Source organism: Purpureocillium lilacinum (assembly GCF_023168085.1).
Source record: "Purpureocillium lilacinum CBS 284.36 DNA, scaffold_7, whole genome shotgun sequence".
Taxonomy (NCBI): Eukaryota; Fungi; Ascomycota; class Sordariomycetes; order Hypocreales; family Ophiocordycipitaceae; genus Purpureocillium; species Purpureocillium lilacinum.
In genome coordinates, this window is record NW_027072117.1 from 307,158 (window position 1) to 329,714 (window position 22,557).

The following is a 22,557-nucleotide window of genomic DNA, read 5'->3' on the forward strand; positions in this document are numbered from 1 at the left end:
TTGCCGAAGGAAGCAAGTCACAGTCAGACGGAGCTGAAGGAACACCAAACAACGAAGCAGGCGGCAACGCAGAGAGCGAACAGGTGTGTGTCGTCTGGTGCCTGACTTGTGCACGATCCCGGTCGCACGCCGCCCCCCTTCTCCAACTCCTCTGCCAACCACGCCGCCAAGCCGTCTCGGAGGCTTCTCCAACAACCCACAAGCTTGGCTACGGCGGATCACGTTGGGTGGAGAAGGCCGTGTGGGGGGCGGCACCTCCGTCATCTGATTCGGCCGTGTTGCCCTCTTGGTTCGGGATGGCGCGCTCGGCTCCGTCTCAAGTTCACCGGCGCCGTCCTCGCGCTGCGGCTCTGAAGTGTAACTCGGTGGAGGGGAATCCCTGCCCGAGGGGGTGCCACCGTACATACGAGAACAGCGCCCTTTGCCTACATCACAGGCCTTGGACATATCAGACAACCCTGTTGAACTGCCTCCAGTCACGGACCGACGATGGCACACACACACTGACTGTGGTTTGATTGCCGGATCGCTGAAGGAATCCATACAGCAGCCGCATCTTCACTCCCCGGACATGGCCCACGGCTTTTGCCTCTGCGCCTGCGCTGCCAATAATCGGGCCTTCCGTCCACCGCGCCCGGCTGGCCCGACCGACCCCGAAAGGAGGAAGCCGGCCGAGAAACAAGTCTGTGCTCGCTCTGTCCAGCAGGTGCCGGCAAACTCCCGCTGTGAGACTCACCTCATGCCCGGCCCAGCTGATGACAGCGACAACGTCACCGTTTTGGATAGCGGCCTCCTGACGTACATGGCGGGCGTGCCTGTCCTGGCTCCTGCTCGCGGACATGCCGTATCGCGCAGCCCGCATCAGCCCACGATGCACCCCGTAATTCAGCAACCGGCACTGGTGAGGCTAGGGACTTGCTGTGACGGATGGCCGCTCGGCAAGGACCTTTGTTTACAGACCCGCTCAGCCACATCACTCTGTAAGGCAGCCAGCCCGGGAGCCAAGCGCTGATCGACCGCGCCTCCTCTTCGCTTCCATGCAAGCGCGATGGCCCAGCTGCCTTTTCCACATGTTCTCGCCGCACCAGTCCCCTCGGCCTCGCTTGCGAACCCTTGCCCGGCCGGGCGGGTACGAATTGAGGTTGTTTGACATGGTTAAATTTAGTATAATGTGTAAAGTGCTTTAGCACTGTACCCTCAACGACCGCGCAACGAAGGCACTTGACCGAGCTCCTTAATCTGGGACTTCGGGTCGTTGATCGCTTACACGCGCCGTCTCCTCCTCCTGTAGGGGCTGCATCGTCCCTCCTCCACCAGACCGCTTCGGCCGCAGCTCCTTGCCTCTCTCGGCCCCGAGCAGTGGCGGCCATGCACTCCGCACGTCACGCAAGAAGCGTGCAGATGTACGCTCGACGGCCAAGCCGGCGATCATGGACGGGTGAGTAACAGGCACAGCTGCGCGTTCGCCTCTATCGGCCATCAGCCACAACCACTTGCCCTTCTCGGCGGCTGTTGATCAAAGCACGCATGCCTTAAACACCAGAGATAAGGCGCTATAACACGCGGTTTGAGCTCAGGAGCATCCGGAATGGGCGGGAACGTCCCTCTCGGATCGACGTCATCGACACTCGTGCATCGGCTGCGCCCGACGGAGGCAACACCTCGCCGCACAGACACACCCTAGCCAGCGCACCATTCCCGATATTGAGACGGATTGTTGCGAACAAGATCTTTTGATATTAACCCAACCACACCTTCTGTTTTGTCCCAAGATACGCGTCTTGTCCAGTTTCGTCTTGTGGGTACAACTCCCGCTCGACTCTTGGCGATGACGCTCGCGTGCGCTTTCTTCCTTCATGAACCGGTGGCTGGGACTGCATTTGAGTCATTCGGGGTTCGTGTGAAAGATTCTCAAACATTGATCCTCATGAGGCAGTTGAGAACCTCGATGGCTCTTGAGTCGGGCGCCTGGCCAAGGGGGCGAAATTCACGGAGGCGAGATCACAGGAGTACCGTGACTCCGCCAGCCGCGTTCTCTCAAGGTGATGTGCACATTGCCGTGTACAGTTTCCATGGCCTGTTGTGCATTTCTCCCAACCAGATGAGAGCCTTTACTGGGTCGTGGCGGAGCTCCCTGTCGACGGGCTGACAAGAAGTCGGCTCATCGCACGTTTCAGCATCGTCTCAGATCATGGTGGCATTAACAAATCGGCAGTCAACTGCATGTTTCTTTGCTTCTCTGGCAGTCTAGAACGCATCGGCATAAGCACGGAAATGAACAGGTTGGAGACGCGACAAACGGCAGTGGAGTCCGGTGGCAATCGTCGATCGCTGACATCTTGACGTCCCTGGACCCTGTGAAAGGGGCAGTTAGCAGGACATATTACTCCACTGTATTATGCACTGCCGTGCGTTCACCGTGGCTGTAGTACGTAGTGCTCACTCGACAACAAGTCCCGAAGCGTTCTGTGGATTGCTCGGAGCTCATCAACTAAGCGTTCGAACACCTTCATGACTGATGGGTATTTCCATGAAGCAAAATATGAAGGCGCCTAACAGATCCTACAAGACGCCAAAGAGGGTTGCTTAAGTACATCGATGTACTTCATAAAACGCCTTGCCAAAAAATGCTCCCAAGTAATTATTTGTCAATCAATTGCTAAAGGTTGATTGAGTCCCTGGAGCTCTAGCACGCAATGAGTATCGAATGCAAGGGCAGCAGGCATACTGCAACCAAGAGGAATACGCTTGGAATTAGAATACCTGAATGGAGCTACTGAAAGATACAAAGTCAAACAGCCTACCGTAAATATAAATACGAACTCAGAAACCGAATGCCTGAAATATTTTTCACGTCGTTGCTGTGGGTGTAGGGTGGCTCTGGCCCCCCAAATATGCACGAACTTTGACCAGGAAAATGCACCAAAAAAGGAGATTCAGTTTGTTTCTTCAGTCTATTTGCTCGGCTTGGCTACATAACATAGAAGAGACGAGAGCATTTGAAAAGCGGGCAAGATGGACCTTTATCTTCGTGCTCAGTGTCTGGTCCTTTGCCCGTCAGCTGGAGGTGGAGATCTCAAGCCGTGCACATGTGCGCCTGCCTGAGACATGTTCAGTGTGAAACAGCGTATAAAAACAAGGTAAAGAATGAGTTGTCAACTTTCGCAAGTTGTTAAAGGTACTCGTTGAATTGAATTATACTCATTTCGACCGCCAGGCTTGATGCGATAAATACGGGAATACGACCACCGGCGGTGAGTCACTGGCCGAGCTGATTCGCGACTCTATGCATGACCGCTTCCACACCAGACCAATGCTCCAACAAAGTAAGGCGGAGCAAATCGCAAAGACTTTAGCATGAAAAATACCATTTAGCCACTCGATTCATGGTAAATGTATAAGGGCTCAACGGGCCGACGCCTGGTAGTGCAACATGAGCAGCCTCGCTCTCAACTAAGAGGTTCAGTGCATGTGTGTCGCCGACCCCACGCACCACGTCCATCAGCAGACATGGCGACCACCGCACCAGAGACGGCGCCAAGCAGCCAAACGTCGACCAATGGCCCCTTGACAGATACATTCAGCGAGTATGTTCACCGGATCATGAACAAATGGAAAGTCCCAGGCATGTCCCTTGCTGTTGTCGACGGCGAGGACACATACGCCGCAGTATGCCTCACATTTCCAGTGTCTCGTTCAATCACTTACACAGTGCGATATAGGGGTATGGCTACGCGACGTTGCCAGACACACCAGCCACTCCGGATACCCTGTGGTTGGGGGGTTCGACAGCGAAGGCGCACGTCGCAGCCGCATTGGCCATCATTATCGATGACAAGAAGTTTCCCTCATTGAGCAATGGCTGGGCGACAACTATGTCTTCACTCATCGCGAATGACTTTATTCTGCAAGATGAATGGGCGACGGACCATATTACTCTTGAAGACGTCATCTGCCATCGCACTGGCCTCCCTCGGCACGACAAGGCGTCGTCGGGCACGATCAATGGACAGAAAACCTCGCCCAAGGATATAACTCGCAACTTGCGAAACTTGCGACTGGCATCAGAGCCCAGAGTGTCCTTTTCCTATTGCAATACAATGTATGTGGCTTTGGGATACGCCATCGAGACAGCAACAGGCAGAACGCTTGATGATCTGTGCCGAGAAAAGATCTGGGGCCCCCTCGGCATGACCTCGACATACTTGGACGCAGACAACGCAGAGAAGTCCGCTCACAAAGTGGCATCGGGGTACTACTGGGATAAAGCCGCAGAAAAGTACTGCCAAGTGCCTCGCGTGGACGTAGGAGAGTTGGGCGCCGCGGGCGCCATCATCTCCACGGCCTCTGACTACGCCAAGTGGATCAAATGCCTCCTGCACCGGGCTGAACCGTTGTCGCCAGCAGTGCACAAGGACATTAAGGCGCCCAGGATGATAGGGACGACTGAGCCGATGGCAGGCGTCGACATCTCGCTCTACGCTCTTGGATGGGTGCGCACCATGTACCAAGGCCACGTCTTATACACTCATGCCGGAGGCCTGGACGCGGCAGGCGCTCAAATCTTCTGGCTTCCCGACGTGCGATTCGGGGCCGTTGCGTTTGCGAATACGGCAATGACTTCTAACGCTGCTGGCGAGGAGGTCATATTCCGGTTGATCGATGAGAAGCTCGGGATTCCTGACAGTCAGAGGTTCGACTTTGGAACAAAGTAAGTAGACTGACTCCGTTCTTGAGCACCCTGGCCTCAGGACCTGCGTCTCTGACATTGAGCTCAGGTGGACGTTCATGATAGAGCACATGACAGGTGATGTCAAGGACACGAAGCGTCGGCTTTTCCCAGATCACCCCGAACCACCGGAGCCGTCGTCGATCAAGACAAGCGAGCTCACGGGCACTTATCATGACGCAGGATACGGCGGGTTTTCTCTTCGTGAGGAAACCCACCCTGAGAACTTAGATGAGACAATCCTTGTCGCGGACCGGGACAATATGACCTGGAGGTACCAGTTTCAGCTCCACCATGTGTCCGGAAATGACTGGGTGGTATATGTAAAGACGCCGCGGAACCCGACCTTTATGAATGAGTTCCATCCGGGAAAGGTTCTCACGGGTGCTCGGGGCGAGGTTGTAGGACTCGAGATCAAATGGACCAGCCGGATGGGCGGGGCGAGCGAGGGAACCACCATTTTTGAGAAGACCAATATGTAGTTATGTCCATAGAGCAGGGGATGCTTGAACCGCCGCCAACGTAAGCGGAACCGGACCTGAGACTACCCCTATATGCAGCATTCGGCTGGCCACCGGCAACCGACCGGGCATATCGCAACTTCTTGTAGCGGTTTTGTTTCCCGGCAAGTTGCCGCTTCATGGCCGCGATGATCTCATCCCACGATTCAGGCAGATTCACGCTTCCCACTGGCTACGCAACGTCAAGCTTCTTTTGAACCTTAATCCACCAGCCGGTCAATCTGCCTCGCGACTGGCTCCGGATTTGCTCATGTTGGCTGCTTAGCACCATCATGCCCATTTTGCAACCCGTGTGACTAGGGTCTTGACGCTGATCTGGCTACTCCTGCGCCCATACTGGCTTGGCGATTACGTGGGTGGCCGCGGCACAGGTGGCATGACGGACTACCGAAAATACCGCAAGACACGCCGTCTCTTGGCGCTCTGGTTCCTGGGAATCCTGGCAAGAGGGGAAGCCACTGCCGTGCCGCCCGCGCGTGGGGTACACATCTTACGTTCAAATGCTCCAGATTCCAGAACACGACTGAAGGGTGCAATTGGCGTCTACTGAGTCACGCCTTCAGTATGTTTCTGAGCGCGTGTACTGCATAATAATACCAAATACCGAGTTTGGACAGCCTTCGGCGCAGGAGGTACGCAGTTCTACGGCGCCATGGCATGACCACAATGAGAACGCGACCCCCGCGCGCGACCCGCCTTGCGCGCAACGCTGATCATCGACACCCAAGCTTAGATGGCGGGGCAAAGGGGCAAACCTCGGAGCGAGGCGGGGTATGAGCGCATTCGTAGCGGATCAAATTATCAGATTGATAAGATATGTCCAACCAGACGCCGGTGACGGGCACTCTTCGGGTCCGCTGGCTCCTTTCGGAGACTGCTGGATCATAACGTCAGCTGCTAAGTTGGGTATCGGACCTTTAGCTGCAGCGAACCGGTCGCCAATCGGGTACCACAGTGGCGAGGCCACGGGCACTCACTTGCTGCGCTCGTTTATAAGGGATGCAACGTCACTATGGTTGCCCGGCTTCTGGCCGATTCCCGTTGCGATCCTCTTCACTTTCGTTCCTGAACCGACCCTGATTATCAGATCCAATCCTGTTTTGAGAACCATCTGCAAGTACGCGAAGGCCATGGCTCAACCAAAGGAGGCACCTACGCTCAACGTCCTCGCGGCCAAGATCTCGGATCTGACCGCCAAATTCTCCACATTCCTCAAAGACAATGAGATTCCCGAGCCAACCTTTGCGGCGGATAGCCCGACGAGCTATACTGGGTTGACGGCAGAGAGCTTCATGCTGCGACAAGCGCTGTTTGACTCGCTCATGGACTTGATCTATCTGACGCAGGGGCCAAGCGAAAGCATCTTCAATTACGTGCACACGGTAGGATCTCAACGCACGCCTTTCGCTGCATCAATGAACGCGAGGCCGCTGACCAACGCAGAGCATGCCTGACGCTGCTACTCTCAACATCCTCAACCACTTCGATTTCTGGGCCGCTGTGCCACTCGATGGATCAGCCTCGTACGACGACATTGCAGCGCACACAGCCCTTCCCGTTGAAGTCGTACGTCGTGTCATCGACCATGGAACTACGTTGCGCTTCTTTACTACCGTGACAGCGACCGCCCCTAATGGTGGCGCGGACCCAGAGACTCGTATACAACACACCTCGCGATCCGCGGCGTTGGCCAAGAACAGTGGCTTGCGCGCGCTCGTTTCGACGCTGCTCGACGACGCAGGCCCGCCCATGACGCTTGTGCCCCAGGCGCTTCGTGAGTACAGCCTTGGTAAGGGCCAATTGACGACAGACATGAACGAGACGGCGTTTGCGCTTTTCCACCGGAGCGGCGTGTTCGGCCGTTACGCCACGTCTTGGGAGCTGCTCGAGAACGACGGTGAAGGCGAACGTAAAGGGTGGCGACAGAGGAACTTTGTCGAGTTATGCGCTACCTGAAGGATATCTTCCAGCTGGAGAAGGTGATGCTCGAGTGCTACGACTGGAAAGCAGCAGGCAAGATCTCCGTCGTTGATGTTTGTTGCCCCATCCCGCCTGCTCGGCAAGGAAATGAGTCGGTGTCAAGTCGGTCCACTCGCTAACAAACCTAGATCGGCGGCTCGGGCGGTCACGACGCTGTCGTCCTGGCGGGGAACTTCCCGGACCTCAACATTACTGTACAAGATCTCGGCGAGGTCAAGCCAGCATTCGAAGCCAACGTGCCCGATGAGCTCAAATGCCGCGTCCAGTTCCAGGAACACACCTTCTTTAACCCACAACCGCTCCAAGCCGATGTCTATCTCCTGAAGCTCATTCTGCACGACTGGCCCGAGGCCGAGTCCATCAAAATTCTTCGAGGATTGGTGCCAGCAATGCGACCAGGCTCCAAAGTGCTGTTCATCGACTACGTCGGCAAACAGGAAGGGAGCAAGGATGGCAAGTCTGAAGATGTGGTAGCGCTTCCACGATCGATCAAGGCCATGGGCACGGCCACGGATATACGCATGATGGCGCTCTTCAACGCCAGAGAACGCGCCGTGGATGAGTGGAAGGGCGTCTTCGCGGCCGCTGATCCACGATTTGAGGTAACTAGGGTCAAAGCCGACCCGCTGAGTTTCATGGTTGTTATGGAGGTGGTTTGGCGGGAATGAAAGATCAAAAGTCGGATGCTCCCGAGCCCGACATAGCATTGCAACATGTCTTGTTGTCAAAGAGCTTGGGTGGGGCTTAAAAAGTATATCATATCGCAGTCCGGATCTAACAGTGAGGTCTTTGATCTCTAAGCTCAACTATCCCTCCCCTTCGTCTGGCACGTCGGTGACAGTCATCTCTACGCAAGCATTAACACACTGCGTTACGGTCATCTAATGTGTCATGGGCGAACATACTTCTCGTGGGCTTCTCTCTCTTTTCTGCGACCCCTGCCAGGTCGTTCTCCTGGGTATTCGAGACGTTTAGTCGGCCCTGTGCCCCGGGCAAACCGCCGCCCGTGGACGAGGCAGCGAATTGATCTGCGCTTGAACTGTGTGGGAAATGACGTGGTGCTTCGGCTTGGCTTCGCAAATGGTACCAGACGGGATGATACCCTCCGGTATATGGCACTACATCTAAACATGGTGATTCCTTCGAGGGACCGAGCTTTGAAGAGGCCTTGCGTGCTGGAGCGGCGGCATCTGATCGAGTTCCTGTTCCTACTTTAGAACTAGCCTCATTTCCATGGTGGCCCAACGGCATTGAAACTAACTCACAGCGCGCACCGAGATGCTTACTCACCGGCTGCATCACGACGCTCAGTGGTGCGTGTATTTGCCATGTCTCCGGTCTTGTTTCGAGCAAATTCCCTTCCCTGACCATCCCTCTTCGAGCTGTCATGCAAGCTGGCCTTTCCTTGGAGTATCAGGCCAGTACGCTCGCGGCTCTGTGTGCGACGCTCGGATATGGCTCTGCCGACTGGTTCCGACAGCCGTGTCTGATATATTTGTTGTTCTCTGCTGTTTCCATTGTTTTGACGCTCATGAGCGAAGTCTCCTACGTTCCAGGCGTGTTTCCAGGCCAGTCCCGTCAAGCTGCTTACAAACTGGCTCATCTCAGCCGGGAGAAACTTGCCGTAGATCTGGATGGACTTTGTAAAAGACTCCTTGGGATATTCTCGGTGTCCATGGTGGTTCAGCTGACTCGAGAGAGCTCCCCGGATAAAGTCTCGAGCAAAGCAGGCTGGTGGATCAAATAAAGCACCTCGATCGACCCAATCGGGAAAACTGTTCAAGTCTTCGAGCAGCTGGCGCTTTGTCGCAGTATCTCTGGAAATGAGATATCTCGACAAGCAAGTCCACAGGAAGCCCAGTCGGTTTCGTTGAACGGAATTTTGTAGATGGGAAAGTTGCTCGAAGTGCACGGCCGGATCCTCGGAGACTATGATCAGCAGTTCCAGGCAGAGCTCTTCAGTCTGATGGTCCTGCAACTCCTTTGCCAACCTTGCCGCCATAATGATTGGTTCCTTCCGTTCTGAGGGCACTCCTGGCATCTGCCAACAGGGGTTTTCAGTGGCAGCCGGAACATAGACTGGGACGCCTATTCCCCATGCGAATGTAAACCCCGGGGCAGAAGAGTGAGTCTTTCTGATTGCACTTTCAAAACCTCCGAATTCATTGGAAACCAAGTTGGCCGCTTCAACCAGTATCCACCTTGCAAAGGTTCGGCTCTTCATGCAGCCGGCATGGTTGCTCCTTAGGTTATGGGCCAGATAATGAGCGTCACTCGTCCACTGTTCCAGCATTTCGAGCTTCGATGAGGTACGAAGGTTCCTGTAAAGAACAGAAACAATAAGGTCCAGCAGGGCGAGGGTGGTGGCTTCATCCACATCGTTCATGTCGTTGATCCAATCATCAAGGAGGCGCCGGCTATAGCCAGGAGTGTCGAAGATTTCCTCCATGACAGACGCTATGCTGAAGTCAAACCATGGGAGGAGAGCCAAGAAGAAGTCACGAAAATCCCAGATACGCCCCTGAGATAAAAGCGTGTTGTAAACTTCTGGAATGTCCGGGAGCTCTCGCTGAGCCAGCCGAGGGCCAACGTTCCACGCTCTAGCTTCGCCCATAATTTGCGAGGCAAGAGTAAATATTCTAATCTGGGAAGTCAAAGTCAAAACACCACGTTCGACCCGGAGATGTGTCGATTCATATCCTTACCTCTGTAGACCCAGCGCCCGCTTCCAGGTCCACGGTTTGCAACGCCTCTTTCGCCACGTCGATAGCCTGATGGATTGTGCCTTCTCGGGATATCAAGTATGTTGTCTCCAGCAAATCCCAGTTCAGTCGGAGCACGTTGATCTGGTCCAATTCGATAGCGTCAAGTTTCCGTAATGAACGGCGCCGTCGCTGATGATGCGACTCCCGTTTTTTGAACGCTGTACGGCTGGAATGCTCCCGAGTCTCATCTCGAGACCGTCGAGAGGACTGGCCGAACACTGAATGAGGGTTGAGGGCTTCGAATGACTCGTAATCTGACATTTCTAGTAGCATCTCGGCGTACTGGATAAAGACGTAAGGTTGATCTTGGTAGTCTGCAAGATTATCTTCGAAGTAGCTTTTGGCGGCTTTGAAGTCGCCAATCCGCACCAAGCGGGAGAAGGTTTCGAGTTCTTCGCCAATGTCATCAGATATTGGAAGGTCAACGTGGGCCGTGATGTCCTGGGGGCAGTCTGCGTTGAAGCAGGTTTGAAATGCAGGCTCCTCATTGGTCCTTCGTTTGTTGCGAGCACGAAATTGGTCCTGTGCGACTTCGATACTTCGCTGGCGGCGAACGATACGCGTGCGGTCGTGACGGTCGTAGTCATCATCAGATGAATACTCATTGTAGAAGCGGTTGTTAACGACAAGAGGGCGAGGCGGGGGTGCTGGATTGGTGGCTTTGTATCGTAGATGGTCTGGAGAACGAGAGCGTGAACGGGCTGACGGGCGGCGTTCTACGACGGTGGTACGCTGCTCTGGGACGAGATATCGGGGCTCATCGTAGGTATGGGGCCTAGGCGGCAGTTCCACATAGCGGATGGGGCGAGGCGATTGCTCGTGCCTTCGCAGCTGGATGTTGACGTCGCCGACATCATCATAGCGGTCCATCCCGTCAGACCAAGTGCCAATTCAGGCCATGCGATTACTGCTTTCAATGATGCGTCCTTTCTAGCGGGGGCCCATGCACTGTCAATCGAGCACGGGAGGCTGATATCAAGCGGAGGAATCGTATAATGCTCCTCAACGCTGCCTGCCCCAGAGGCGGCGAGACTTGACGCCGTGCTTGGGTCGTCGTGTCAGAAGACTGTACGTAGCCTGGCCCGCTAGAACGCTAGGTACCTGCCTTGACCTTGGGGCGACGACGAATAGAACATCAATGTTCCAAACAAGAGCTCTAAGATGTGGTGAATGAGGCACTGTCTTTCATTGAAGCCGAGATCAACCTGCTCTAGTCGTACTGGACACAGTCAGGTATAGTCAAGACTGCGTGAGACGAACAGTTGCCGCGGGGGTAACGAATTGGCAGATAAAGCGGCACAACTGCCAGGTGTTGAAGTATATTATCTGTAATGAGGAAATGCTCTCATCTCATGTGTGCCTTGGGAAAATTGACAGGTGCCAGAAGAGCGGCTGGGGCATGGTAACGATTTCAGATCTGCGAGAATGCCTGGTCTGTCGACTTAGTGATCCAGTTACGCCACCGTCGAGCTCCTTCCATGTTCTATCTCCTGCATGAGTGTCGCGTCATAGCGCAGGCTAGCAGTCGGGCCGCCTGGCCCCCAAGTACATACATCAACATGGCACAGTGGCTTGAGTGCCCGCCCACCAGAGACACGATACCAGTTGCCTCAGCCAAAGTGGCTAGCCTCACGCAAAGACTAATAGCAGTTTTGTGGATAGGCGCAGTGTTATCTTCGCATTCGATTCTCACAGACAAGCACGAGTTTTATTCCGACATGCACAATTCTGTGGAGTCCACATCATGTACAGTGACACGAAGCGAACAGGACCAGAGCGGCACTGTGTGCTCCCAGCCTGTTCTCTCAACCTGCGAGAAAGTCAGAAACGACCTAAAACAATTGGCTCACATTTGCAGGGATAGCTGAGAGCTGAAAACCCCGTTCGGTTGACTACATGAACATGCATGCCCAGCAGATGTCCGATTGGACCAAGAAGTGGGATGCAATGTTGAGCAAGGAGCGCTTTTCGCTGTTGGAGCAGGGAAGGTGCGTCTTGGAGGTGCTGAAGCGCCAGCTCGTGTGCGTCGTCCATTAGTCTTCTTCCAGGGTACGCGGTGATATCTGGGACCTACCTTGCGCCGCCAGGCCGGCTTGACCCAGGGATTGTCCACCAGGGACGTCGGCGCGAAAGTTTCCGCCTCAATTGGAACACCGTAAGCCGTCGCACACTGATGCGCAACGTCTGCATGCGAGGCTGTGTTGCTCGTTGCAGCATCGAATCGCTCGCTCCGGTACTGACGCATTTACGCTTCAGCTACATAATACATTGTCCAACTATCCTCACATCGCCTACCGAAGGAAAGCCCAAGACGATATGGCGGATGTCAATACAGAGCTTGACATAGTTCCAGCGACCCCAAACCTAGGCAGAATACATCGGTCAGGCGGCAAGGTGCGGGGTTTCGGTCGAGACGACTACCATCGGTTTCGCAACCTCTCCCCGTGGTACATCTGCGCTGCCGAGAAGAACATCGGCGCCGTCCACGTCGATTGCCGATTGCTCCTGAAGAAATCTAAGTTGGGAGTTTTCGGCTTTGGAGTCGACGAGCAACCCGGTGGTATAATCTACTTCAATCTGGATATTTCCCAACCTCCCGACTGCTCGCTGTCAGAGGCCACCATCGAGATCACATTTGATCAAGAGTCTGGTTTCATCAGACAGCACTACGCCGAATCGACTTCCACCAAACCTCCCCAAATTCCCGTTCAAGTTGCAACATGGGGCCCTACGAAGCTCACGGGCGAAAAACGAACACTGACGGTCGAGTCCAGCGCGAATGGAACGGCGTCTATCCAGTTCCCGGGTGGTGGAATCGGGGGCGTTGGGTTAGACAAGAAGAGGACCGTCGAGCGCTGCAGCCGATGGGCATTGAACAGCTCTCTCGTTAGAGGAAAGACTGGTAAACTGTACCAGGGTGTGAAATGGACGTTGGCAGCGAACAAGTTCGACAAGGGTTCGCGACCCGGCGGCAACCTTTACACCGCATTCTCCTTCCAGTACGATGGCGAACCTTTTCTCATGAAGGTGAAAATTGGAGGAAAGCTCGATCTTGCTGCCGACCGGATGAAAGACAAGGGTCGCAGACTAGGAAGGACACTCAAGAAGTATTTTGGACCTCGCCCAGGCCATGCGGAAGACATTTGCACAACCCGAGTTGGATCCATCAGCGAGAGGGGTGTGCAACTCGACGATCTTGCCGACGGTCTGGAAAGAGAGATGGAGATGGAGAACCTTATTAATGGTGTCCCGATCGAGATTCCAGATGCACAAACGGCGGATTTCTTTGCTGTAAAGGATGGGCGGGAGCCCACGGACGACTGCCCCGCTGAAACGGACCAGCGTTCAAGTCACGAGACGCCGCGAAAGGACCAAACTTCATCGCACGGAATCGGTCGTCACGCTCAATGGCCTAGAGCTCCCCAAGTGGCGGCCCTGCAGAAGGAGAGGGAATGTGGCGGCGTCTCTCGGGATGATGGAACGGCGCCCACTTTGAGCAATCTTTTCGACGCAGAGCAAAGGTACTTCAGGCCTCCCGCTATTCCATCTGGTGCGTCCAAATCAGTCGTTGTTCTTCCTGTCGAGGCCGCGAAAAGTGAGGGTGAAGGCGAGAGGGGGCGGCGAGGGACTGCGAATGGCAGCGCTCTTCAAGGTGTTGAAGATGGCCGTGATATACGGCCACAGAGCCTGGAGACAATGGCGAAAGAGTTTGGACTCGCAACAGTCCGCTTATTACTCCAGCTTCTTGGTGTAGTGCTGGGCATTGATTGGCAGCCATGGCAGAAGGCCATGTTCTTGCGAGGCGTTAGCAAGGAGGCTCCACATGCTGGGCGGACCAGAGTACCGACCTGAATTGGGAGAGCCCACAGATGGCTAAGCATGTGCTTTATGGTCGCAACACCTTTCGATCGGTTCGACCAAAGGGGAATGCGCTGTGGGTAGCCCGAGACGGGGTATTTCTCGACCCCTAGCGCTGAGGTTCGTGAGAAGTGATGTTGGCCCCCCACCTTTGACGCATGAGATAGTGCGGTGACGACTTGGGCGCGACTGTATCATCGCTCCTGCATCGTGGAACTCTGTCACAGGGCTTAGTGGCCTGTCACTGCTGGCAATCGGACTTCACCGGACTCTCCGACATTCTGAACATCGCACAAACCGACGGCTGGAGCTCATCAACGAGTAGCCGCCCGGCCCGACAGTCAGCCCAGCAAAAAATATACAGGAGCTGCCTCAAGGGACAACTCGATTCATATTCACCCTTTGGCCTGCCAGGCCCAGGGCCAAAATCCCTCTCTTTGGGTGGCAAAAAGAGAAGAAAAAACATACAACAGCCGGTGTTCGCTGGTCGTCACCGACCCAACTACTAATCTGCCGCTCATAAGCTTGTCTATGGGAGAGCGGACGGGATCCCGAATTCTCTTATGGCTATGGTCGTATGTGTCTGTCAACCGAGGCAAAGCGGCCTATATCCACACGATTCTCTAGCATACCAAACGCTGAAACTTGCGGCATGTCGCAAAAAGACCTCTCTCTCTAACATGCAACATGTTCCGCTTTATTCCCCTTCATAATAAGCTGCGGTCGGCGCTGCTTCTGGCGCATCCACCTGTTGTCGGAAGCGTCCCGAACCGTCCGAATTTGGGAAAGATCTGCACTCCGCACCATCCGACCTGGATCAAACGAGAGTGACAGTATATATGAACCTTGATTGTTAGCAGGATCCATACAATTCTCTCATCTCTGCAAACTCCTAAGACCAATGCTCAGCATCATTGTAAGTCGTCTACATGTATCTTCGTATACCTCGCTGTAATTGCAAGGGCTGTCCCTCCATGCTCACGACTTACAGCGTGTGGTTCAATGGCAGCAACTGACTTACAACCAGAACATAGTCCTTGAATCGATTGCCGGCGCGATGACCCATCGTGTCTCTCACAGCGGGAACACATCTCGCATCGACACCCAGTATACACAATCACCCTACAGATTTCCAATCTCAAGCTAACGTGGACGCAGCATCCACGTGCTTACTCCAAGCTACCTGGCCGCCCTCGACGAAGCCGGCGGCGACCCCTCCGGCTGGGCCACCCCCAATTGGACTCTCGAAGAATGTGTCCGCTTCAGCGACACCATCGGGTCCTCCTTCTCCGTGCTCTCCGTCACGGCGCCTGGTCCAGCCCTCCTTGGACCAACTGAAAAAGGCAGACGCTTAGCGCGCGCTCTCAACCAAGAAGTCTGGGATGTCTGTCAGCAGCGGCCCGGCCGGTTCGGCTTCTTTGCGAGTCTACCCGATTTCAACGACACGGAAGGCACAATCGCAGAGATCAAGGCGATATTTGAATCAGAGAAAAGGGCCAATGGTGTTGTAGTTATGACGTCGTACGGCGACAAGGTTGTGGGAGATGAAGTGTTCAGGCCGATCTGGGATGAACTTAACAAGCATGCGGCGCTTGTCTTTGTTCATCCGAGCCATGTCAAGATCACGCCGGAGAAGATTGGCGGGTTCCTCCCACAGCCGGTGATTGATTATCCGCTGGCGACGACAAGGGCGGCTATGTCGTTGATCGTGTCGGGCGTCATGACATATTGTTCGAAGATTGAGGTCATCTTGAGCCATGCTGGGGGGGCTTTTCCGTTTCTTGCTCAGCGTGGGATCGGGGCGCTGATAAACCCGACTATTGCAGAGCAGTCCAAAGCCAACATTATTCAGGGGTATGGCCTTCGCTACTTGTATAATTTCCCCTTTCACGCTAACGAGTCACAGGAGAGCTGCAATGGGCCGATTCTGGTACGACATTGCGCTGTCTACCAGCGAGGCGCAGCTCAAGGCGCTTCTCGCCACGGCATCATCGTCACGAATCGTCTTTGGAAGCGATTTCCCGTACGCCCCAAAGCTGGGTATTTATGCTGGCCTGCTGCAGTACAGCAAGTTTGCAGAGACTGCTGAGGGTTCCCCAATCAGGCCTGCAGAGCTCAACCATAACGCGACCGTCCTGCTTAGAGCCCACGCGTTGGAGAATTCCTTCTTACCGCACGACAAGGGTGAGGAGGATATGAGGCGTGAGCCGGAGTTTGGGCTAGAGGAGAATGATGACGCAGCGCAGGCTAGGGAGCAGCTAGACGAGCACTGAGATAAGCTATGTTACCAATTCTCAACTTTTCCTAGGAGGTCTCATACTTAAAATGTCATCTATTTTATTGTAGCTGAAAGCAAAGTCCGGTTTTCATGCTACTGTTGTCGTAAATACATCAGGCGGACTCAAGCCTCGTAAAGTTGAACCAACGGCCGCCAAATAGCAAGAGAGTCACAGGCCATGTAAATCACCAGCCGCAACAGCAATCCTATTGCTCATTGTATTATTCAAAATGAACTACTCTGCTTGAACAGTCCAATCACTCCATGTGGCAAACACGCTCCGATACCAGTAATGCGCCTGCGAGTACGGATAGCTCATGGCATTCCAGGTTTTGCCGCCGTCTTCCGTCGGCCGAACGTACCAGCTCTGGCATCCCGAATTCCACACCGTCTTAGACAAATCATGTTGTATCTGGCTGACGTACTGCTCTTCTGCCTGTCTTTTTAGCTCGACCACGCCAGTCTTGTTACTGAGAACAGGCTGGATGATGCGCAGAGCGTAGTTGACCGAGTTTTCCGCCGCCATGATGGCCGACGTGTGTCCCGTGGCAGCGTTTGGACCGAGGAGGATGAAGAAGTTGGGAAACCCGCTGAGCGCAGAGCAGTTATACGCCTCTGCGCCGCCAAACTCATCCCAGTGCTGTGTCAAGTTGCCCCTTTTGCCAACAACTTCCATGTTTTGCAGAAACTTGTTGGTAGCGTAGCCGTTGGCCAAGACAATCACATCCGCTTTGATGGCCCTGCCTTTCGTGCGCACGCCGTCAGGCACAATCTCGAGGATCGTCTCATTCGTCAATTCCAGCTTCTCCGAGTGCAGGCTCTTTAGGTAGCCTGAGTCAAAGATGCGCCTCTTACACCCGATTTCGAAATCCGGTATCAGCATGTCATGATACTTCACCGGTGCTGTCGACGTCATATAGCGCTCCGCTTGAGCACGGCGCCTCTTTCGAAAGTTGGCAGCGGCGTTCGTCAGCGGAAATCCGCGCAATTCGTTCTCGGCCAGAAGATAGACGATGAAGCGTAAGAGCGTCATGACACCGGGGATCTTGAACAAGTACATGAGGAACGTCGGGAAAGATGCGTCGATGGGAGGCTGTATCCAGTGCTTGGATCGGACGATCTGTGTGAGATGCTTGGTCTTGTCGACGATGGAGGGCACGATCTGCGCGGCCGTGCAGCCGTTGCCGATGACGATGACGTTTTTGTCGTCGAGGTCGACGTCGTGTCGCCATTCGGAGGAGTGGAAGATGGGCCCGGAGAAGGATTCAGCACCGGGGACGCCAATGTCGCGTGGGGTAGCTAGCTGGCCGGCTGCGGCGAAGAGGAATTGGCAGTCGTGATGATAGAGCGTGTCTGTAGCTTGGTGGCGGACGTGCAGGCGCCAGCGCTTAAGGTCGTCGAGCCATTCGCATTTTACGACGGTCGTGTTGAATGACATCTTTGGAGTCAGGGAGTATTTGTCGGAGACGCCTTTGAGGTATGCCCAGAGTTCGCTCTGAGGGGGGAGGATGCGCGACCAGTTGGAGTTGGGCTCGAAGGAGTAGCTGTACAGGACGCTGGGGACATCGCAGGCGCAGCCTAATGCTGTGGTCAGCGGGTTTCCAGCGTGGTAAGAAATACGGAAAAGAAATGTTAACCTGGATACGTATTGGCGAACCAGGTGCCGCCTAGCTGGCTGTTTTTCTCAAAGAAGGCAATGTCGCCGTTGTTGTACCATCGCTGCAGCGTCGCGCCGAGGCAGATGGCCGAGAAGCCAGTTCCGATGCACGCGAATTGGCTGTAGCTCTTGCTGGGTGTGGTTTTGGAGTCCATGATGAAGCATACAAACGCGCTAGACTACTGATAAGCTCATAAGCAGCAAAACAGCGCCGTTCAATAACTGCGCTGCCCTCATCTTTAAATGTCTGTCTACATATTCATTGCTACGGGACAACGGACGAATTGTTGGCACATCATTGCCGCCTGCCTCGCAACGCCTCAACACCGTATCGGTGGTATCCCGAGTCCCGACGCCCCCGTCGGAGAAGTCGGGATGATGCCGCCCGCCCCCACCCCAGGCCGTTTGGGCAACAGGCCAGCCAAGCAACTCCAACGTGAGTCGGCTACCAGGCAAGGCAAACCAGCTGTTGCTTATTTCCACAGCATCAATAAAGGCAGTCAGTCCATGGCATCATCTAATTTGTGCGAGCTTATCAGAATTGCCAACAACGCCAGCTATTTCACAGACGAACACTGCGATAACATGACGGCTGAGGAGTTTGACGTCTTGATCTGCGGCAGCGGCTCGGCTGGCCTCTGCGCCGCCATTTGGCTCGCCCGGTACGGCATCCGCTTCAAGATGCTGGAAGCAAGAGACGGGCCGCTGCGCATCGGACAGGCAGACGGCGTGCAGTGTCGCACTGTCGAGATCTTTGAGAGCTTGGGCATCGCGGATGCCCTGCTCAAGGAATCGTACCACGTCATGGAGATTGCCTTTTGGTCGGCTTGTAGCAAGGAGGGCGAGGTTGGGGGTGAGCAAGGTGTCATCCAACGAGATTATGTTGGGCCAGACACAGAGCCTGGGCTCAGCCACCAGCCTCATGTCATCCTGAACCAGGCAAGAGTCAACGAGATTATGATGGACGAGGTGGTTCGGCTGAGCGGGAACCAGAACAACGTGGAATATGGGCGACGGGTCCGGGATGTTACTGTTGTCAAAGAGGCAGAGGAAGATGTCCAAGTATCATTGAAGCTGCCGTATGTGAAAGTGGCCGCGGAGGACAGGCATGGGAAGTCTCACGTATATCGAGCACAATACGTTCTGGTAAGTCAACTGTCTTCCAGTGTATCTGGTATCCTATCTGACAACTTGTAGGCCTGTGATGGCGCGCACAGCACCGTACGCAAATCCCTCGGCTTTCACATGCAGGGCGACAGCAGCGACACCAACTGGGGCGTCATGGATGTCTTCGTGAACACCGACTTCCCGGATATCCGCAAGAAAGCCATCATCAAATCCCAGCACGGCAGCATCATCCTGATCCCCCGCGAAGGCGACCAGCTTGTGCGCTTCTACGTCGAGCTGCCCCCTTCTGCCACACAACCTTTGGATCTCGAGCACCTGACGCAGCGAGTCTCCCAAGTTTTCCAACCGTACCAGATGCAAATCGTCGACACGGCCTGGTGGTCCACGTATTCCATCGGCCAGCGCCTCGCCGACCATTTCCACGACAGCATGCGCGTCTTCCTGACCGGCGATGCCTGCCACACGCACTCGCCCAAGGCGGGCCAGGGCATGAACGTCAGCCTTCAGGATGGGTACAATATCGGCTGGAAGCTGGGACAAGTGTTGACTGGCCGCGCGCCGGAGAGCCTACTTGAGACGTATATCCTGGAGAGGAAGGATACGGCGACTAAGCTGATTGAGTTTGATCGAGGCTTTGCCAAGCTTGTATCGTCTTCGTCTTCGTCTACCTCGCACGAAGATCAAGTAGCTACCAATGGGGACCAGAAGACCACGACCACGCCAGCTGAGCGCTTTCGGGAGCAATTCTTGGCTGCCGGCCGCTACACTGCTGGGCTGGCTACGAGATATCCTGCCTCGTGCATCACGCGCTCACGAGCACCAGGATCGGTAGGGTTTGTATGCGATGAGGCCAAGGGCATCACCATCGGCATGCGTTTTCCGTGCGCCGCTGTCCTGCGCCTCTCCGATGGCAAACCCATGCAACTGAGCCAAGCACTGCCTTCTGATGGGCGCTGGCACGTGGTGGTGTTTTCTCGACGGGATATTTGGTCCCACGGCTTACACGTGGTTTGTACTCTTCCAACTTAAGGTATACATTATGCAGAGGCTAACTGATATCGACTAGATCGCTGCTAAACTTGCTACCGCTTTCCAGGGCTACGAGCCAGCCGGCTCCGACGAGGACTCGTTTATCAATACTGTGTTGGTCCTCTCGAAAATGCCTGCAGCACATTCTGCGCCGCTAAATCTGCCGGCACTTTTTTGCCCTCTTCAAGGCAAGCTGAAGTTAAAAAGTATGACAAAATACAGCACATTGCATGCTTCATTTTTCAATAAGCTAATTCTTGCTTAGGTCACACCAAGGTATTCGTAGATGCGGAGAACCGCCACGCAGCTGGCTGGGGACACGCTTTCGACTTGTATGGCATTGCGGCAACCAGCAGCATTATTGTCATTGTTCGACCAGACTTGTGTAAGTTAAAAGACATTACGGTTACATGAATTGGGCTAATTATGATTAAGACGTCGCTGAAGTTTGCGACTTGAACGACTCTGCTCGCGTGGTGGACTTTTTCGGGGGGTGCCTGCTTCCAGCAACAAAATAGCCACCAGGGTGGCTGATTTCAAGCACGTATTTACAGATGAGCAGTGGATTAAGTTATTATCAAGCTATAGCATAAACTATCAACTGCACACCAATGCCTCTTCTCATTAATGCGTTGAGTTGAGACAGGATACTACCCGGCACAAGTGCTCAGCTGATGATATCGTCGCTAAACGCAATGCCCGATCCCAGCGAGTTGAACAGCGTCTCAATCATATCCGTATCGATCGTTTCAGCAAAAATATCATCCATGTTTGTAAACCTGTCCGAATTCATGCCCATAACACTAGCCTCAGTCGTGGCGTCTACTGGGTGACTGGTGGCAGGAACATTGTCGATATCCAAGGTAGTAGCTATACAAGGTGTTAGATATCATAAACAGCAGAGCATTGGCTAACAAACCTTGGCTGCGTGTCACCATGCCGTCGTAGAGCCGCCGCAGCAACTGAAGCGACTTCTGGACAGACAGGCTCGTTGTCGAGATGCTCTCAAGGATAGTCTGGCATTGTTGCCACGACTGCTCCACGGCGCCGGCGTCGAGCAGGATGCGCACTGGAGGACAAGAAAGTGCAAGAATAAACACGAAGCCGCAAGTGAAAGAGTCTGATTGAGCGCGTAAGTGAGTGAACCTGACCCTCCATGTTGCATAGCTGGTCACATACAGAGCGCGTTCCACCACCAAGATGTAGTGTGCTGCGTCAGGAAGCTTTCATGAGTCAAGGAAATGAGCTTCATAGAATACGTGACGCAATGCTTGCAGCACTCTGACGCGAATGAGGAGTGGATGAGGCTGGAAGAACCGCGACTCGGGAGCGGCGATGAAGCGCCCGAACGGTTCTGTGGCGGCCGGGTTGTCGCATGATGCACAGAGGACCAAAATCGAGACAGCAAAGGGCGGTAAAGCATCAGCCGCACGTACAAAAATCTGATGGAAGACTGCCAGTTAACGTCCATATACTCAGTGATAGATACTGGAGTTATGCTCACCGTCCATGAAGAACGTTCTTCTGCATATGGAAATGGGAGCGCGCATGACTGGCGGTTGGCTGAGACCTGGCCTTATCATATTCCCTTGTCCAGCTTAGGAAGTGCGGAAGAGATTGTTCAAAGCGAGAGAGGTGCGCGTCCAATTCGATGGTCGAATCAAGTCTGCCATAATGCCCATCGCTGCATCTAGCCATACCGTAGCGGAAGTCTCGCTGATGCTTGTCTCGCCAGGGCTGATATATCGTGCGCAGAATCGCTTCCAGAATCTGGCTAAGACGAAACGTTTCCACGAAGAAACATACATCGTCATCCTCAGTTGAGCACTCAAAGTCGTCATTGTCGTGAAACCTAAGGAATAATGTTGCAGACCTGACGTCAGGAATGGTGGAGGTCATGGGTGGTCTGCCAAAGGTCATGCTAACGTTCCTATTTGACTCATGTTAGTGGGCAAAGACTCAGTGTCGCCAGTATGTGTTAATGGCCAAACAAAGTCACTTACATATCGAGAATCACACAACAATACCACGTCCGCCTTCTCACCTCTGCCTCCATCGAGCCGTCCTTGCCATCATTATCATCGATGTGCAGCCCTAACCCTTGGGCAAGCCTGCAGGCGATACCAACGCTGTTCCAACAGCGGTCAGGAAACGCAGTGCTCTGGAGATATAGCGATACAATGAGCAGCGCCTGCACAACGCTAAGACTGTTATGCTCAATGAGTCCGATGCCAACGAATGTCTTGGTCTTTTGAAAGAACATGTCCGACGTGGGCTCCCTATCCGCAGGAGGAAGGTCGGAGAAGTGGCAAGCCAAGGCGAACATGGCGTTGAGGGCGCAGTGGAACACCATGGTGTCTGTGCCGCAGTTCAAGGAATTCCCCAGCCCAACATCCCGAGGGCCTGTCGCGCTTGCAGGGGAGGCCGACTCTGCTACCCAGAGCTTGCCATAAGCAGCTTCAAAGGTGGCCCTATCAAAAAAGGGATACAGATGATATACTCTTTCGAAAAAGGAGCTGATCAAATGATCTGCCAAAGACCGCGGCGGCAACGACAAGGAATACGCAGCTTGTCCATTGCGACGGAATGTTGCTGCTTGCCGCTGTTGCGAC

At 54.3% G+C, this 22,557-nt stretch overlaps 6 protein-coding genes and 1 non-coding gene across 7 annotated transcripts; 4 read left to right on the forward strand and 3 right to left on the reverse strand.

The window, feature by feature from the left end:
• Window positions 1-4,100: 4,100 nt before the first annotated feature.
• On the forward strand, window positions 4,101-5,211 carry PLICBS_009005 (uncharacterized protein; the record flags this gene model as incomplete). The annotated part of the gene is made up of 2 exons (XM_018327688.2): window positions 4,101-4,711; window positions 4,779-5,211. The coding sequence occupies 2 exons, from the start codon at window positions 4,101-4,103 to the stop codon at window positions 5,209-5,211; spliced, it is 1,044 nt and encodes a 347-aa protein (XP_018173629.2).
• Window positions 5,212-6,380: 1,169 nt separating this feature from the next.
• Window positions 6,381-7,898, forward strand: PLICBS_009006 (uncharacterized protein; the record flags this gene model as incomplete). The annotated part of the gene is made up of 4 exons (XM_065601528.1): window positions 6,381-6,632; window positions 6,694-7,159; window positions 7,192-7,283; window positions 7,359-7,898. 4 exons carry the CDS (start codon window positions 6,381-6,383, stop codon window positions 7,896-7,898), a joined length of 1,350 nt encoding a protein of 449 aa, XP_065457600.1.
• A 4,413-nt stretch (window positions 7,899-12,311) lies between these two features.
• Window positions 12,312-16,126, forward strand: PLICBS_009007 (uncharacterized protein; the record flags this gene model as incomplete). Its single annotated transcript, XM_065601529.1, has 3 exons — window positions 12,312-13,102; window positions 15,012-15,707; window positions 15,760-16,126. 3 exons carry the CDS (start codon window positions 12,312-12,314, stop codon window positions 16,124-16,126), a joined length of 1,854 nt encoding a protein of 617 aa, XP_065457601.1.
• On the reverse strand, window positions 14,315-14,434 carry PLICBS_r0021. The gene has a single exon (XR_010602352.1). It is a non-coding gene; the product is annotated as a 5S ribosomal RNA (ribosomal RNA).
• Window positions 16,127-16,366: 240 nt separating the features above from the next.
• PLICBS_009008 (uncharacterized protein) lies at window positions 16,367-17,943 on the reverse strand (the record flags this gene model as incomplete). Its single annotated transcript, XM_018327684.2, has 2 exons — window positions 16,367-17,709; window positions 17,769-17,943. 2 exons carry the CDS (start codon window positions 17,941-17,943, stop codon window positions 16,367-16,369), a joined length of 1,518 nt encoding a protein of 505 aa, XP_018173625.2.
• Window positions 17,944-18,373: 430 nt separating this feature from the next.
• Window positions 18,374-19,993, forward strand: PLICBS_009009 (uncharacterized protein; the record flags this gene model as incomplete). Its single annotated transcript, XM_065601530.1, has 3 exons — window positions 18,374-18,934; window positions 18,986-19,790; window positions 19,983-19,993. 3 exons carry the CDS (start codon window positions 18,374-18,376, stop codon window positions 19,991-19,993), a joined length of 1,377 nt encoding a protein of 458 aa, XP_065457602.1.
• A 619-nt stretch (window positions 19,994-20,612) lies between these two features.
• Window positions 20,613-22,298, reverse strand: PLICBS_009010 (uncharacterized protein; the record flags this gene model as incomplete). Its single annotated transcript, XM_018328811.2, has 4 exons — window positions 20,613-20,815; window positions 20,865-21,014; window positions 21,646-21,875; window positions 21,949-22,298. The coding sequence occupies 4 exons, from the start codon at window positions 22,296-22,298 to the stop codon at window positions 20,613-20,615; spliced, it is 933 nt and encodes a 310-aa protein (XP_018172608.2).
• Between the last annotated feature and the right edge of the window lie 259 nt (window positions 22,299-22,557).